General features: G+C 33.0%; 3 protein-coding genes across 3 annotated transcripts; 2 read left to right on the forward strand and 1 right to left on the reverse strand.

Moving 5' to 3' along the window:
• The first annotated feature begins 5,899 nt into the window (after nt 1-5,899).
• On the forward strand, nt 5,900-7,143 carry LOC108909328 (proteasome subunit alpha type-7-1). Its single transcript, XM_018713641.2, has 2 exons — nt 5,900-6,103; nt 6,410-7,143. Exons 1-2 carry the CDS (start codon nt 6,002-6,004, stop codon nt 7,055-7,057), a joined length of 750 nt encoding a protein of 249 aa, XP_018569157.1. The 5' UTR covers nt 5,900-6,001; the 3' UTR covers nt 7,058-7,143.
• Nucleotides 7,144-8,345: 1,202 nt separating this feature from the next.
• Nucleotides 8,346-11,347, forward strand: LOC108909331 (protein catecholamines up). The gene is made up of 3 exons (XM_018713644.2): nt 8,346-9,266; nt 9,321-9,458; nt 9,521-11,347. Exons 1-3 carry the CDS (start codon nt 8,459-8,461, stop codon nt 9,736-9,738), a joined length of 1,164 nt encoding a protein of 387 aa, XP_018569160.1. The 5' UTR covers nt 8,346-8,458; the 3' UTR covers nt 9,739-11,347.
• A 1,042-nt stretch (nt 11,348-12,389) lies between these two features.
• On the reverse strand, nt 12,390-17,755 carry LOC108909332 (tetratricopeptide repeat protein 19 homolog, mitochondrial). The gene is made up of 3 exons (XM_018713645.2): nt 17,232-17,755; nt 16,706-17,180; nt 12,390-12,791 (listed from the first exon to the last, which is right to left on the reverse strand). Exons 1-3 carry the CDS (start codon nt 17,703-17,705, stop codon nt 12,712-12,714), a joined length of 1,029 nt encoding a protein of 342 aa, XP_018569161.1. The 5' UTR covers nt 17,706-17,755; the 3' UTR covers nt 12,390-12,711.
• Between the last annotated feature and the right edge of the window lie 64 nt (nt 17,756-17,819).

A 17,819-nucleotide genomic window follows, 5' to 3' on the forward strand; every position in this document is an offset into this window, starting at 1 on the left:
TTTTATTACATTTTTTGCAAGCCTTCATAACCCCCAATACTGTACTGCCTCAGCCCGAACCAGATTCAGACGTTTTGTCTCGAAAAATTCATCTTCAGTGTATTCCTTCCAAATTTATCTAAATTTTTTTATTTAGATTTCTTTATTTATTGAATTATCGTACACTGTAAGTGTCGTTAGACCCTGTGAAATCCATCTAGTTATTTAAACTATTACCACCACGCGTTACAATAAAACATTTACTATTATTAACTATTATCATCATTTGATCAGTTTGCTAGAGGTAGCAAGGGGTGTCCCAACCAAAATGATGCTGATTATTTTCTCGTACATTTCATGACTACGTATTCAAAATCCTATATAAAAAAGTTATGTTACGTTTAATGAAATACTTAAAAAGTTATAAATCAGAAATGAATAAATTTGATTTGAATAAATTAAAAGATGTATTTTTTCCCTAAAACAAAACACTATAGGTAGTAAGAAGTAGTAGAAAAGTCCTACAATTTTTTTAGAGAAAGGAGTAGTTCTTTATGTCTTGTGAAATGTATGAGAAAATTATAAATGTTTTTCTAATTTCAAAAAATGGAACTTTCAAAATCTTGTGTGGCGACGAATTTCTGGCGTTTTTAGTGCAAAAAGTTCCCGATACCTCCGCCACTGGTACCTACACATATTTATATCCGAATGGTAGATTTTTCCCTCTAATTTTTAGTTTCAACTCACTCAAAGAATCACCCCTTAAAGTTTGTGCACGTAATTAATCCTCTGTATAATCCAGTCAATTTTCTAGGATTTGTAGAAAAAAAAATATTTTTTTTTTGTTAATTTGACTTGTAACTTGTAACACTATCTGCACTAACCTATAACGGAAAAAGTACCACTTCTTTTTTGCTACTAATAAAGGTTATTTAAAATAAATCTTAATATTATGTGATCATCAGTGAAATGTTAAAAAAATATATTCGAAGTTGCGATGCTAATTTTTAGTAGCAGGTGCAGGGACCGGCCGTTCTCCGTATAGTACGCTGATTATAATTACCGATAAATTACTATATACCACTCCATTTCCCATGAATAATTCAGATGTTCAATGAATGCAATAACGGCACAAATTACATTCATTTTTGTCGCTCCGAATGGAGTGATTATTAATTCATTGATGAATTATCGATTCAATTAAGAGTCAGGCGAAGTTATTAAAACGTGTTCAATTAAAAAAAGCATCGGTAAGCGGAAGCAGGTAGGTTTAGTCCGCCGCATTCGAAATTTTGATAAATTCGGCCTGTACTGAGAATCGAATGTGACTTCCTCGTCGGGAAATGAAACATATTCGTTTGTTTTACATGCATTCTTTTGGGCCAACCAAAGAAACACACAAGAATAATTAAATAACATTGTGTTAAACTCATAAAGTCACACGCTCTGCACAGTTCCATAAGTTTGTCAGTAAAAAATTATCTATATCCAATCCAATCAATAACACAGGTCAACATTTGATCTAAGCGGGAACACCGTAATCGGTATAGGCTACAAGGGGTTTTTGGGGTCGCTGATTACGATGAGAGGGTCAGTTAACCTCCATCACGTCAGGTTCAAGGTCATTTGAAGGTCAAATGCAGAAAAAGCCATGAAAAAATCTGAAAAAAATCATGGATATGTTTTTGAGGTCGGACAATCCGAATCTGAGGTCAGCTAAGCTCCACAAGGTCAAGGTCAAGGTCATTTGAAGGTCAAATGCAGAAAAAGCCATGGAAAAGTCTGAAAAAAAATCATGGATACGTTTTTGAGGTCGAGGAATCCGAATCTGAGGTCAGCTAAGGTCAAGGTCAAGGTTATTTAGAGGTGAAATGCAGAAAAAGACATGATAAAATGTGAAAAAAATCATACTTATGTTTTTGGGGTCAGGAAATCTGAATCTGAGGTCTTTGAAGTTCCAAAAGGTCAAGGTTAAGGGATGAAGTAATTTTTGAAAAAATCTGAAAAAATGATGCTGGATTAAGATGAATCCAGCTACCGATAACTTTAATCAATCGGTGCATCCCTCTTCCATTAGGTGATTCCCTTCATGCTATTTCCCATAGATTCATGGTCTGGGTCTTTTCTTTTTTTCCTAGGATATCTCCATTTTGATAGTATGGTTGCTTTCGACGGAAATTGTTTGTTATTTCTTTTACTAGTAGCTATATAGATGCCTCTTCTGCTAGTAAGCATGTAACCTCATAGGAGATAGAACGGTATCCACATATAACCCGCAGAAAATGTTCTTCGATATACTGATTTTACGGTATTATTGTCGGATCAGTGATATGTAACTGAATAAGCGCGATGATTCAAGCGAAAGTACTTTAGGTAGTTTTGTTACTTATCTGTGATATATGAGTGAGTGAGTTCCACATTTCGAGCGAAAGTGCGTGAAATGAGTATAAATCTTGTAGAACAATTGCTTATATATGCAAATATATAGATACAAGTAAGAAGTAAGGGTTTATATAAAAAACATGAAGAATAACAAGTAAAAAATGTTATCGGTTAAAAATTTTCTTTTGAACTTGACCTTCTAATACCTTGACCTTGACCTTGTGGAGCTTAGCTGACCTCAGATTTGGATTCTCCGACATCAAAAACATATCCATGATTTTTTTAAGATTTTTTCATGGCCTTTTCTGCATTTGACCTTCAAATGACCTTGACCTTGACCTTGTGGAGCTTAGCTGACCTCAGATTCGGTTGTCCGGCCTCAAAAACATATCCATGATTTTTTTTCAGATATTTTCATGGCTTTTTCTGAATTTGACCTTCAAATGACCTTGACCTTGTGGAGCTTAGCTGACCTCAGATTCGGATTGGCCGACCTCAAAAATATATCCATGAATTTTTTCAGATTTTTTATGGCTTTTTCTGCATTTGACCTTCAAATGACCTTGACCTTGTGGAGCTTAGCTGACCTCAGATTCGGATTGTCCGACCTCAAAAACATAGCCATGATTTTTTTCAGATTTTTTATTTTTATGGCTTTTTCTGCATTTGACCTTCAAATGACCTTGAACCTGACGTGATAGAGGTTAACTGACCCTCTCATCGTAATCAGCGACCCCAAAAACCGCTAGTAGCCTATACCGATTACGGTGTTCCCGCTTAGATCAAATGTTGACCTGTGTAATCGTACAAGAGAACTATTATAAACTATATGAGTAAATAAATAAGAGGATATTGGATAGGGCGGACGGAGCATGCATTCAGGCACTGGGGCCATCTTGCATTGGTGCAGCAAAACATTGTCCTTTATAGAAATTGTTAAACAGAATTCTGCAACGACAGATCGAATAAGTAGGCTTTATTTTGCGACTGAATATTGGTTAATATCTGACTTAGTTACTATTTCTATCTCTTTTGATCTTAGTTGTCATATGGTAGTTTAAATCTCTTCATTCACTCACACTACACATACCACAACATACTACTACACTCGCGAAAAAAAAGCCTTATTTGTATTTCCAATCTTTCAATCAATAGAAAATAGAGAAATAGAATATTTGAGGTTATAGCTTATGTTCAGGTAGGTTGTCACGTTTTGTGCATTAATAAATTTGTTTTGTTTTACATTAATGTAATAAGGGATTTATTGAATCAATCGTCTGAACTGCCTTACTGGTTTTTTTTATCCAAAATTAGTTTACTTGGTAGAACTAAACGTCAATGTTATGCTCCAAACTGCAAAAGGTATATGAATATCTGTAATACGTTCTATAGAAATAAAAGTTTTTTCAGGACTACAAAAGACAGACAATTATTACAGTGGATTACAAGTTCGCCTATTAATTGTAATAATATCACCTCGGAATCCTCGGATAGGATCCAACATTCAGCAAAACAATTTGTTAACGTAACATTAGAGAATTTTCTGAGTACGAGCTGTCAAACTTCAATTTAAGAAGATTTTTCACCCTCACCTTTTAAAAAACCAAAATGCAAAATTGTTAATTGTTATAAATGCTATAACTGTAGTATGTTACATCGTACTGATGAGAACCAATTAGTTCGAAACAAATGTATCTAACCATAATTTTTGTCAAGTAAATGTGCAATGCATTTAACAATAAAGGCAGGTAAATAATTCTTTCAATTTCTTTAAAATTTGTAGTTTTTAATGGTTTCTTTAAAAAAAAAATAATTTTTATATCACTGCCTTTACTTTTTCATTTAACCAAGTGATAATTAAAATGTTTCATTATTAACGGGTCATGGAACAGCTGTTAATATTTCACGTAAATTTCAATTATTAACTTAAACTATTAGTAGCTGTTTCGTGATCCATTACTTTATGAAATACTTTTTATTCTTATGGAATTTTGATACATTTAAATTTACCGCCATTATGGTGCAGCGACATCTATTAAAGGTTACTCTAATTGTGTTTTCTCATGCAATTTCCTTAATTATTTTATGGTTTGTGATTTCCGAGTGTCTCGTTTGCTGCACCAGCTACAGATGGCGTACTCAGCCGCTGCTGCCGACACAAGACAAAGAATAAAACACTCTTATTTAGTTACTCATATGTTATAAACTATTTATAGGCTGGCGATAGGATTATATGAGTAAATAAATATTTATTTGGGCTGGCGGGGAGCCCTTAAAGTGATTATAACGACTTACAACATTTTTAGAATGAACTAATAGAATATTGTACAGATCACTATAATTTTATCATTTTTGACACCGTTTAGAACATGTCATGTATCTTCACCAGAGTAACCTTTTTAAAATACAAGTTTTTAATAAATTCTTATTTTGCACACCTAAATTAGGTGCCATTAAAACGTATTAACCAAATTGTCTTACTGAGATTTCAAATGAAAACTTCATCAACAAAAGTCCCAACTTTATAGTTACCAGTGCATTCGAGTCTATCCGTGTGTCTTCTGAAGCACGCCTATGTAGATAATAAATAAATTGTCAACATATGGGGGCAGAGCTGTAACTGAATTGAATATCAATATTAAATATAATTTATGTCCATATCGAGCCGACCATTCCAAGGGGAGATTTTAATAGAATATCGGTTTTGGTAAAATCAACTGGAACGCAATTCTATTCCCAACATCCAATCTAAAATTTAGGGGACAGAATGTTTGATTAAAATCTGATCCCGGTAAGTCCGATGTAAATATCTAGTTGGGGAATATTTACTTTTTGTTATTGTCCATTAGGATTTTTTTGTGGGCGACGTCAACCGTTCCCACAAGTGCCGGAAATTGGCCTAAGTAACCACGGGTGTGATTCAGTTAAATCAAATAGAGAGGCATGAGTAAATAACAGAAAGTACCTAACTGCTTTTGAGAATTTATAATTTGTAATGAACATGGTCGGTTCACATGATATTTCATCTCATTAAACCTATATTTTCTTTTCTTATTAATTAAATTATTATTTAGTTAGCACAACATATTTACAAAATTCAGTATAAAGTGTACTATGTTTTCTACTAAACCATAACTATTATCATAATGTGGTTGTTATTTGATAATTCACCGCTCATAGATTTTCAAAAACATACCTATTACCCAACCGTAATCAATATTTTGTGGTATTGGCAATAATCCTAATTTTTATAATCGTGCACATCAGAAGCTTTAATATTAAGCTAGTGCCATCTGTCGCCAAATTTATACATACTTATTGCCACATGAAACAGTATACTTGAGTCGTAATTAGTTGAACTTAAGCTATTCTCCGTTAGATGAAAAAAGACTCTTTATTTGTAAACAATAAATTCTTAATAACCATTAATCTCTTAATATCTAGATGTCGCAAGAAGAAGCACTTAAATGTTTTCTGTATGTAAAAAAAATATATTTTTTAATTGTTGGCAATATTGGTCATGTTGGCGGCCCTACAAGTTGCAGCGTCGTCAAATGTCAAACAAAAGTTACAAAGCAAAATAGTTTTTAAGGTTGTGTTACCATTCTTGTCTACTGCTGAAGTTTATTAAAGTCCTAAAATGTCTGCAAGATATGACAGAGCTATCACAGTTTTCTCTCCAGATGGCCACTTATTACAAGTAGAATATGCACAAGAAGCCGTTCGCAAAGGGTCCACGGCGGTAAGTTGTATTTCTAACCCTTCCAAGAATGACAGTGCAATGTTTTAAATTAACAACTTGACTGAATCGCTATTTTAAAAGTGTTTTCTATCATGGCTTGAATTAAACTTTAATATAACAAAAATATAATGGAAACACATTTACATAAAATCGGATTCATAATTTTGTATAGCCCAAAACCACTGACTGGTGCTTCCTGTTATAATTTATAATTTTAACGGAATTTTACAACTGAAGAATGGAGTAATTACACATAATAATGTTATAGTCTTTTATATGAAATATAATGCTGTTTCCGTATTTCAGGTAGGTGTTAGAGGTGCTAACGCAGTCGTGCTGGGGGTAGAAAAGAAGTCCGTAGCTAAACTCCAAGAAGAACGTACTGTTAGGAAAATATGTTTACTCGATGACCATGTAGTTATGGCTTTTGCTGGTCTCACTGCCGATGCTAGAATTTTAATAAACAGAGCACAGATCGAGTGTCAGTCGCATAAATTGACTGTAGAAGATCCAGTAACGCTGGAATATATCACACGTTACATTGCTTCGTTAAAACAAAAATATACGCAGAGCAACGGTAGACGTCCTTTTGGTATTTCTTGTCTCATTGGAGGTTTTGACTATGACGGAAAGCCACATTTGTACCAAACGGAACCTTCTGGTATTTACTATGAGTGGAAAGCCAATGCTACTGGCCGATCCGCCAAAACTGTTAGAGAATTCTTAGAGAAATATTACACCAGTGAAGAAGTATCATCGGAAAGAGGTACCGTCAAGCTAGCGATTCGAGCGCTGTTGGAAGTTGTTCAGTCAGGCCAAAAAAACCTCGAAATTGCAGTTATGAGACACGGAGAGCCTCTAGTTATGTTGGATGCTGACACAATTGAAAAATACGTAACGGAAATCGAAAAGGAGAAGGAAGAGGAAGCCGAGAAGAAGAAAGCGAAGAAGTGAGGGATGGTGTCCAATTTTTATTACTTACTAATTAAAATATCTAACGTTAATTATGAGTTTTTCTAAGAAATAAAATATGTCATTAATCGTGTTTTCCTTGCGGCTTTTTAAATTAAAATTTTATTACAGAAATACAGTGGTGAAAATATATATTTAATTTTTTATAACTTGCATTACCCATTTCTAAAACTTACTACATCCACTTAAATAAATATGATGAGAAGGAGGAATTTCCTGAGAAAAATAACTTGTAGGAAATCTAATTTTTGTTCTTATAAAATTTCTAAAGAAAAAAAGATAAGTAGTTACTCAATTTGGTCGTCATGCATATTAGACATTCACAAGTGCTAATCTCCAAACTAAAAAAAAATTTCAGAACAAAAACTGTCAAGTAAATAATGGCTGAGCCCTAGTATTTTTTTAATTTATCCAAAAAAACTATTGATACAAGATTACTCGAAAAAAGGCCTCTAATTTGTTATATCATTGCCAATTAAGTTCAGAATTTTGTTTAATTTACAGTAAATTTTCGCGTGCTGCAATAAAACATTGAAATGGGTTTAGTGGATTTTGAAAACACACAGTACTCAGTTCTATTTGCCTTCGAATAAAACATGACAAGAATATTTTCAAGTTTCCCGGTTGTTTAAAAACAGTGGCATCCATAGAGAAAACAAAAAAGATTGTCGTATATTAGCAACTAGACAACATACATCACCATCTGACGGCCTCTTGAATTATTTTAGATGAGATATATTTATTCAATTCGTAATATATTTTTTATTTTTATTCTTTAATGAGAGATTATTCAATTTAACATACTAAATGTAAGGAAATGCCTTTGATTCATTGGTAGAACTGATTCATGCGTCAAAAAACTTGACACAGTCTGTAGCAGTGTAAAACCACACTGTTTACCAATAAATTCGTGAATTAATTGATGAAGAACTTCGTCAATTTATTGATGAATAAATTGTCAATGTAAAACAGCTACAAATGAGATTATTACTAATTTTACCGGCTGAATTGCCAAATTAGAGCCATCTATTAACAGCTTATTGGGCTAAAAAACATAGTTTCACTACAGGAGAACAATAGAGGGCCCTCCTCTTATTTATTTTTATATGGGGCCACCTATTACCTATTATATGAAGTATAATTATCGCGCCACCTATCCCTTAGTTTGCCCTTCTGACTTGAAAAAACATGATTTCTAGATTATCGACTCTAACCAAAAAAATATTAAAATCTTTATCAATTCTTCCTAACCTCAAAAGAAAAAAATGTTTTCAAATATGTCACGTATACAATAAAAGTGTTAGTTTAAAAAAATTATTGGTACTTCTAGAGAGAATAAAAATAGAATCCTATTTAAATTATCAAGTAATATCCTCAGTGGAAATGTGTGATAGTAAAACAATTGTTTTATGTTTTCTGCTGGTGATTTTTGTACAGACGTGTACATCTCACGATCATAGCCATGAGCATCATGGCCATGCTCACGACGAATCTCCGTCTTTCAAGTATTCCAAAGCAGCCAATGAAAAATTACAAAAGGAAAAGCAGGACGTACATCAGCATGGCGAAGAAACGGAGAAAACACCATTAAAAACTCCTTTATCGTCTCAAGAACTATGGTTGCATGCCATGGGATCAACTTTGTTGATAAGTGCAGCTCCGTTCTTTATTTTATTTTTCGTTCCTTTAGATAACACAGACAATGAACAGCCATTACTTAAGATTTTATTAGCGTTTGCTTCAGGGGGTCTACTAGGAGACGCCTTTCTGCATTTGATACCCCACGCAACTATGGCATTGGATGAAGGTTCAGAGCCTCATTCCCACAGTCACAGTCATGTGCATACGCATAGTGACGAGGAAGGTGAACACGGACATGCACATGACATGTCTGTGGGTTTGTGGGTATTGGCTGGAATTGTAGTGTTTCTTGTTGTCGAGAAGGCGGTGAGAATTATTAAAGGAAACCACGCACATTCCCATTCTCCTGTCAAGGCAGCTGAAGAAAAAGATCTGGTTAAGAAGGAGAAGGATCAAGGCGATGGTGATGATAAAACTAAGGATGAGAAGAATGAGACGCCCGAGAAAGAGATTAAAGTGGCAGGGTATTTGAATTTGGCTGCAGATTTTAGTCACAATTTTACCGATGGACTAGCAATTGGGTCTTCTTACTTGGCCGGAAATACTATAGGTAAAATTTCAAGTTTTTTGTAGCTTTTTCTGGAACTACTATCGAATTTTCTAGGTATTGTGACCACAATAACTATTTTGTTGCACGAAGTTCCTCATGAAATCGGCGATTTTGCCATTCTGTTACAGTCGGGGGTTTCGCGTAAAAACGCTATGCTCCTCCAACTCACCACGGCGTTAGGAGCGGTCGCAGGTAGCGTTCTGTATTTTTTATTATTTCACTTTCAAATTTCTATTTATTTGACTCGTTTTTAGGTACCGCTCTATCTCTGTTAGCCCAAAACAGTTCGGGAGCAATGGCCGCTTCTTGGATCTTGCCATTCACTGCTGGAGGGTTCATCTACATAGCCCTCGTGTCCGTCATTCCTGAATTGCTAGATGAGGAAAAGCCCAGCATCGTCCAGACATTCCTTCAAGTCGCTGCTATGTTAGCTGGTGTAGGAATGATGGTAATTATAGCTGAATATGAATAAGTTTTTTAATGTAATGTATTTTTTCATATATTTATAATAGAATTAATTTACGTTGGCATATCTTTGTTGGAAACACAAACTCACTTAAATGGTATGAAACGGGGATCTGGGAATAGATCTTGATTATTTGGAGGGTTTTGCTTATAAGATTTGTTGTCTAGTTTGGAAATGCTTTAAAATTGAAAAATGTATACTTTATAAAATATATCTTAAAACGTTTTATGCAAAATGAAGAAACTTGCGCTAATGATTTATTTAATTAAAAGTAAAAATCGACTGAGTAGTTCTAGTTACTTTGCATTTTGTGAAGTGTTTGAATGAAGATTAAATAAGTACTAAATTTTTGAATAAAATGAAAAATACCTTTTTTCTTGGAAACACCACGAGAAGTTATAGTCTTTCCGAAGTCAGTTGAATATGTATAAAAATGTCTAGCAATAAAATTTAATGAGTTTCATAGACGTTCCTAAAAGTTTTGTGCTGTTCATTTGGGTTTAACAACATATTTTTCTTTGTATAATTATAAATTGTCCGCTGAATTACGTCTTTTGTCATGTCATCAATATTTTTAAATTTTTGTTTTTTGCTTACCTGCGCTGCACTGTTAGGCAATTTGTCAATAACTGAGATTTATGGCCCAGCCGCCCAGTGCGGATGTGTTTGTCTGCCATTTGCCGTATATGGGTATGGCTAAATAAATATGGGAACAAGTTTTTCAAATATTTCAATGCCGAACCTGGTACATACATGCCATTGAGTGAATGAGTTCCCCACTCAACGATAACGCCTAGCTCTTTGACCTTCAATTGAGATCGGAAAGACTATACAAGGAGTAGTGATTGAATTTTCAGAATATACAGTGGCGTCGAAATTTTAAGGTTTTCAATGTGCCTTTAAGTGTGCAACATACGGGAATATTTTTTATTATTTGCAAATCAAATTTTGAACGTCATCAAAAGTTGGTGCATGTTTGAAACCATCCTAAGTCTACTTAGAATGGTTCCAAGTCAAACAGCATACAAGGTAGGCCAAAAAATAGAAAAATAAGAGTAAAGTAGTCTTATTTTTTAAATTTGTAGAAACATTGTTGCGAAAAGTCGTTTAAAATTGTAAGATATCTCTAAATACAAAGCCAAAGCCATGACTATTTGAATACTAAATTAAGTTTGGAGAATTTTTAATCGCACCCATATAAAGATTAGGTATTTTTAATGTTTCACGGTCAAAGGAACCAATATTAACTAGTAAAATTATATTTACATACCTTTTACAACATTTTTGTGAAATTGTAAAATCTATTTAATTATTTTCTAGGTAATAAAAAAATTTATGCCTGTTGCAACGATATTTCACAAATATTTGATTAACAATGAGATTTTACTAAATCATAACGTGTCAGATAAAAAAACAAAAAAACTGAATAAGAATCGGAAATTGTTATTTGGAATCTTTATTGAAATATTGCAAATGAGCGATGTTCCCTCTAATTTTTTCGCTGACTGCGCTATACAAAAGTATACGGGAGCAAAATGAAAGAATTAAATAAAATTTTATAACACCTATTTTATATCAGCAAATTCAACTGCTTTTGTCGCTATTGTTGTTATTAATTAATAAAATTAATTTGTCGTTTCAATTATTAATAAAATAATTTGACATACCTGATGTTACAACTGTTTAAAATTTTGTTCACCGACGTGTAATCACATTTGGGCCCATCTTACCCTATTTCTATGAACTAATACAAATGCTTCACCATAACACGTCTTGCTTCACCATAAATTAAAACGATGTCCATCAACTCGAGTTACTATACACGTAAGCTATTTTTGATGCTTGAAAAACTAATGTAAACACTATCGCAAAAACGATAATACTAAATTCGGATTTCGGTATTCGGAATTGCTTAGTCACATGGAGAGACAGCGCATTGCGCACAGCGTGCAATGCGAATGACGCTAGAGATTACAGTGGCCCAGCGATGTAAGGCTTGAAAATACTATAATTTTTTTTATGATATCGACTCCATTTTTCACTACACATCTATTCCCAAATTCTTTTGGATAAGTTGTGAATCACCTCGTATATTAGAAATAGTATTTTTTTTAATTTGAACACCCTATGTCTCTAAAACTATCGATTTATAGACCCTACATTTATACAACATTTTTGGCTTAGAATCACTCAATGAATCGTTCCTCAAACTGCACTTATTTAATTAGCGCTCTGTATGTGTTGCTAACGTAAAAAAAGGTACTTAAAAAATTTCACAAATAAAGACTTTTCGGTAAGTGAAAACCTTTTTTTCTTTTTATTTGTGTATTTTGACACTTGTCAGAAAAATCTTTAAAAATGAATCTATTAAATTAAACTATTTTTGCTTAGCCAAAAATGTCTTGCCGAATAAGCAAGTGAAAGATACATGTCACCATATTATGCAAAATCTATGTTCGTAAAAGACCTTTAATTTTATTTATTTAACTACCTCCATAGTTCTTTTGTATCCATCGGTTGTAGTTTGCAATACCGATAGTAAGTGATTCTGTGTTGTAGACGCAGGTGTGCCGACCACAGTTAAGTTCGGTTTTTTAAATTTTGTTAGTACTTACTATAACTTATTAAATGCATCAAGTGTTGAAATGAAGAACATGTATTTAAAAAGTGTTTATTTTTTCTGTAATAACAAATATACAGACTATACAGTGTATTTACTGTCACTGTGGATGAAAACAACTAAGATAAAAAAAAAGGCAACAACAAATGTGAAGGAAAATATAAGAAAAATACTTCAGTATGTAGATCTGAAAATTGTCAGTGTTCCTCGACATATAATTTCTTCCAAAACATCTTAAATGTATAATCTTGATGTATTGACTAAAAATAAATAATTCCGTGTAGCCATTTAGGTAGTTATATTTTTCCAAACAATGCCACTTGTAACACTTTGACTAGGAAATATGATGCTAATAAAAATTATTTTCCTAGATTGAGTTTTATTTGATCGAGGCAGTAGTTTGCCTGTTCGATGGATTCGTTGTTTTCATATTTCCTCCCTAAAAGAAAAGATATGCTTCGCGTCAAAATTAGCAGACCACTAAAAGTGGGCTTCGAATTCCAAGATGATTTTCTCAATAACGCCAACATATAATCTATGATTTAGACTTGTTTTTTGTTATTGATTTAGTTCTTTCTCATCAATTTTCTTTCATTAATACTGTTATGTATGAGCTTTTGTAATATACTGGAGGATTGTTAGCAGTCACACCCTAAGGAGTGTTCAAATTTCGGAGTTATAACATATGATATTCTCTTTTGCACCGTATATACAGGGTGAGTCTTAAATGTGTATTTTAACTACAGCATTTTTTAAATTATCGTTTTGGCATTTGTAGACCCAAAAAATTCATTTTCCTTTTGGGTAGTGTTATAATTGCAAAAAGTATTACAAATAAAAAAATAGAACATTTCCCAAAAATTGCATCCTAAAAAATTTGTAACAGACATATGGATTGCAGTTTTGAAGTTACTATTTTTTGGTATTTTTAAAACTTCGTAATAATTTGTTCAGTCCAAGTCATGTTAAATTTCAAAATTTCTAGAAAAGCACGAAGTAATTAATACGTTTTCGTCATAGTCATATTATATGATACTGAAACCTTGTTTGAACTCTAAACTTTGTAGGATGTTTTCAATTTTCCGAATTTTTTTTTAACTTTTATATTTAATATTGATATTTAGTATTAATACAATTTTCATGCAATATTTTGTGTGAATATTTACACTAGTAAAATGTCATTGTTTCTCGGACAAGCAGGTAACACAACATTAAAGTACTTCTATCAATTTGTTACTTTTCAACTTTTCTGAACGGTGATTTTTTTAAGTACATTTAAGTGTATTTAATCAAAATTTTTAGTGAAATATGATATATTCAAATGAAATATGGTACTTTAGGAGAATATATCTATACTAATATTATAATGAGGAAAGATTTGTATTTTTGTATGTATGTATGTTTGTTACGAATAAACTCAAAAAATACTGGACGGATTTCGATAATTCTTTCACCATTAGAATGCTACATTATCCCTGAGTAACATAGGCTATATTTTTTATATCCCAAAATCTTTAAAATAAATGTCTACCCGTGCGAAGCCGGGATGGGCCGCTAGTATTAAATAATCATGCATATTTATTTTATAATTAACTTTTTCTAATTTTTTGCAAAAAGAAACAATTACATGTTCTACACAGTAGACTATACCACTGTTTAAAATATATTTAAGATTCACCTTTCAATAGAAATTTCTACCTTGGCATCAACCAATAGAGCGAAAAAAGAGGCTGTTTTTACACTTAAATATTACAGTAAGTTTCATGTATTTACTTTTGAAAAATACTTAATAAATGTAAACCCAAGTGATTTCCCCAGCAAAGTTGTAAACAATTTTTTTTTTAAACAATATAAGCTGCAAAAAAATGACATTTTTTTGTTTTTTTTATAATATTTTGAAAAATAATGATGGAATCGTCTTACTCGCAATAGGACTTTCGTAGAGAATAAAAAAGCCTAAATAATGGTTTTTTGTGCAACCTGATCGGTTCATTTTACAGAGAAAATCCGGAAAATCTAAAATAGACCTTTTTCAAAAATTCATAACTCCGTCAAATAGAAAAAACAATCTTTTGGAAAATGACAGATAATAATATGTAGTTTAATTGTGCGCAAGATGGCTTATGTCCGATTCATAGTTTTTGCATAATTGCATTATAAACAAATTAAGGTCCGATTTAAATTCTGAAAACGGCATCTGAAAGCAGACGACAAAATCTCCAATTTGTATATCCTCGGATTTTTGCCTGGGTGATGGGAAATATGCTAAAAATGACCTTGAAAGCCGATTCGATGAACGGCAGTGGGGGAAGCAGCAAGCGGAAGACTCTGGCTCGAGCGTACTTTGGATAGTTTCGGGTGACATTCAAAAGCATTTTCAGAATATTCCCCATCATCCAGGGGATAATCCGAGATATTGGAATTGGAGACTTTATCGTCTACTTTCGGAAGCCATTTTCAGAATTTAAATCAGACCATTTTTGATAAATCGCCACGCTGTGCAAAAAAAAGACCCTAATTTCTTTATAATGCAATTGTGCAAAAATTATGCATCGGACAGAAACCATCTTGCGCACGATTATACTACATATTATTAACTGTCATTTTCCGAAAGATTATTTTTCCAGCTTCAAATTTGACGGAGTTATGAATTTTTGGAAAAAAGGTCTATTTTAGAGGTTTTTCCGGATTTTCTCTATAAAAAATGAACCGATCGGATCGTACAAAAAACCATTTTATAGGTTTTTTTATTCTGTACAAACGTCCGATTGAGAGTAACACAATTCGATTCCATCATTATTTTTCGAGATATAAAAAAAACAAAAAAATTTAAATTTTTTGCAGTTTTTGATTAAAAAAAAATTGTTCATGACATTGCTGGGGAAATCACTTTTACTAAGTATTTTTCAAAAGGAAATACATGAAATTTGCTGTAATATTTAAGTGTGCCTACTATAATTCAAGAAAGAGATCATCAAAATCAAATTGGCTGTTCGTGAGAAAATCAACATCGAAATTTCGGCCAATTTTTAGTGGTGTGTTAATTTATAAGTATACAAAGTTTATTACACCAGATGTCCCAGAATATGTGGGCAATCTCTCAGATTTATACAGTAAACATTAAAATAACATGACAAGTTCCCATAAAAATTTTCCTTTTAGGGCCCCTCTATGGAGATACAGGCTGCTAAAGAACGCCCCTGAAAATTGATTCTATTTTTAATAACTTTTAAAATACTTCGTATAATTTAATTATTTTTTGAAACAACGGACAACAGGTAAGACTCCTTAAAAATGAACCCATAAAAACAATTAGGCTTATTTGGTTTGCCAGGGACGGACTAGGTGTAGCACAATAATGTCAATTTTTTTTAAACCTTTTACGATAAAGGCACAAAAATAATATTTTTAGATAGCCTAAACCTTAAACTAAAAAAGGCAGGTTGATATCGATAAAATGAAGTTTTTGAAAAAAAATTATTCTTGTTTAATATGATTTTTTTACATAATTTTGTGTTGCAGAGTGGGAAATATTGGAAAAAATTCGAGCCACGCATCAAAACTAATCAAATAGTACTGATTTTTTTCCGAAATTATCTGTACTATAAAGTTCCGGCGAAGTAATTGGAACACATGCCTAAAATTATTTCAAAATGGCCGAGTAATCTCTAGCCTCAAACTCGATCATACGAAGTTTGACATATTCGGTCAAAAAAAAATCAATGTCTAAACAAAAAGGGGGACGTAATCAGGAAATAATCTATTTAATAACAGACCTGGAGAAAATAATTGACGCCTAAAGAAAAAACAAAACAAGAGCGGGAAAAGCGGGACTGAGCGTGTCCCGCGCGGAACATTTAATTTAGGCTTAAAAAGCGGGACGTCCCGCCAAAATCGGGACTTCTGGCAACGCTAAATCCAGACCCAAAACATAACCTCAAATGAACATATTCTATTTTTTCTAAATCTGCGAGTATAAATCCATAAAAATGGTACTTTCGAGTGTGCAACCAATATTTTTGCATAACTTTAACTCAAATCCATAGAAAACTGACCAGGAAACCTGAAAACCTAACCTCAAATCCAAAATAATTAAGTTAATGTTATGCATTTTCTGGCTCTGCGAATTGAAGACTGTTGGATCCTCAGTTGTCCATCAAATCAAAAAGATAATTAAACTACACAAAGTAATTTAAAAGTTCGATTTTCAGGGCCGTTTCTCCTCTAAAGAAAATTTTTATAGGAACTTGTCATGTTATTTTAATGTCCCCTGTATAAATCCGAGAGATTTCCCGCATATTCTGGGACACCCTGTATACAAAGAAGACAATACTTCAATGAAAGAATATTCACCTAATTGCCACGCTTCTTTACAAAACTTCTGCGCTTCCGCCACAATCCCCTTCTGCAAGAGAATCAATCCAAGATTTGCGTGGACAACTCCTAAATGTGACTTGTCTTCTAATTTATTCCCTGCGTTGACAGCCTCCTTTAAATACTTTTCAGCGTTTTCCATATCTTCAGCTCGGAAGCTTGTGATACCCAAATCGTTAAGTAACAAAACACTTTTCTCACTATCTTTACCTCTCACCTTCGAACAAACCTTATAAGCTTCGTGTAAGTACTTAAAGGAGTTACTAATATCGCCTTTGTCTAACAGGAACTGTGCGTACCAATCGTTGATAACTCCGTATAAAATCTGTGCGTCTACATTGTCATTCTTCTGTTTTTCAATTTTATCCAAACACCATTTGTAGCCTATCTCGGCGTTCTCGAGGTTTGCTTTTAGCTGACATATTCTAGCCAATTTTAAACTGATATGGATCACCTGCAATCAAATGAACTGTATTAAGATACCAACGCCTTAAAAGCTACAAACCTTAAGGTCATCTTGAGGCATGCCATGACCGAGAAGCATCTGCATAACACTTACAAATAATTTTTCTGCTTTATCTAACTGATACTGATCAAATGCTAAATTTGCCATTAAATCGTAGCAATAAATAATACCTTGTTCGTTCTGCTGTTGTTGAGCTAGTCGTAACGCCAGATGCAACATTTGTTCGGCTTTGTCATACTGTTCTCTTTGGGTACATAATACTGCCCGTTTTAGAGTCATTATGAGCTCGGATTCTTTGTCTTCATCTTCTTTAGTAAAACCTAGCCATGTCAATATACTTAAAGCAATAGCCAAATTAGAAGGAAGTGATAATTTCAAATCGGTTTTGTTACATAACCTCAAATTTGGATCACTTCTTACGACTTTTATTCCTGCAAGCCTCTCACCTAGCCTTATTCGCAGGAATCGGTTGTGGGACACAGAATTACAAACAATTTTGAAGTACTTGTACATCTTTAATAAACCAATAAAAAATACACCACTGACATTCCACAAAATTTTGAATTAAAACTACAGGTACAGGTAAACGTTTTATCGGCGGTGCGATTTTGATTTAGATATGTCAGA

Source organism: Anoplophora glabripennis, unplaced genomic scaffold (assembly GCF_000390285.2).
Source record: "Anoplophora glabripennis isolate ALB-LARVAE unplaced genomic scaffold, Agla_2.0 scaffold427, whole genome shotgun sequence".
Classification (NCBI taxonomy): Eukaryota; Metazoa; Arthropoda; class Insecta; order Coleoptera; family Cerambycidae; genus Anoplophora; species Anoplophora glabripennis.

What these genes read in the sequence shown, in the direction of transcription:
- LOC108909328 (XM_018713641.2), top strand. Translation starts at nt 6,002, where the DNA reads ATGTCTGCAAGATATGACAGAGCTATCACAGTTTTCTCTCCAGATGGC. An exon ending in TTCGCAAAGGGTCCACGGCG is followed by an intron (nt 6,104 to 6,409) that starts GTAAGTTGTATT and finishes TCCGTATTTCAG; the next exon opens with GTAGGTGTTAGAGGTGCTAA.
- LOC108909331 (XM_018713644.2), top strand. Translation starts at nt 8,459, where the DNA reads ATGTGTGATAGTAAAACAATTGTTTTATGTTTTCTGCTGGTGATTTTT. An exon ending in CTTGGCCGGAAATACTATAG is followed by an intron (nt 9,267 to 9,320) that starts GTAAAATTTCAA and finishes CGAATTTTCTAG; the next exon opens with GTATTGTGACCACAATAACT. An exon ending in GGCGTTAGGAGCGGTCGCAG is followed by an intron (nt 9,459 to 9,520) that starts GTAGCGTTCTGT and finishes ACTCGTTTTTAG; the next exon opens with GTACCGCTCTATCTCTGTTA.
- LOC108909332 (XM_018713645.2), bottom strand. Translation starts at nt 17,705, where the DNA reads ATGTACAAGTACTTCAAAATTGTTTGTAATTCTGTGTCCCACAACCGA. An exon ending in TGCCTCAAGATGACCTTAAG is followed by an intron (nt 17,181 to 17,231) that starts GTTTGTAGCTTT and finishes ATTTGATTGCAG; the next exon opens with GTGATCCATATCAGTTTAAA. An exon ending in TAAAGAAGCGTGGCAATTAG is followed by an intron (nt 12,792 to 16,705) that starts GTGAATATTCTT and finishes CTTTTCTTTTAG; the next exon opens with GGAGGAAATATGAAAACAAC.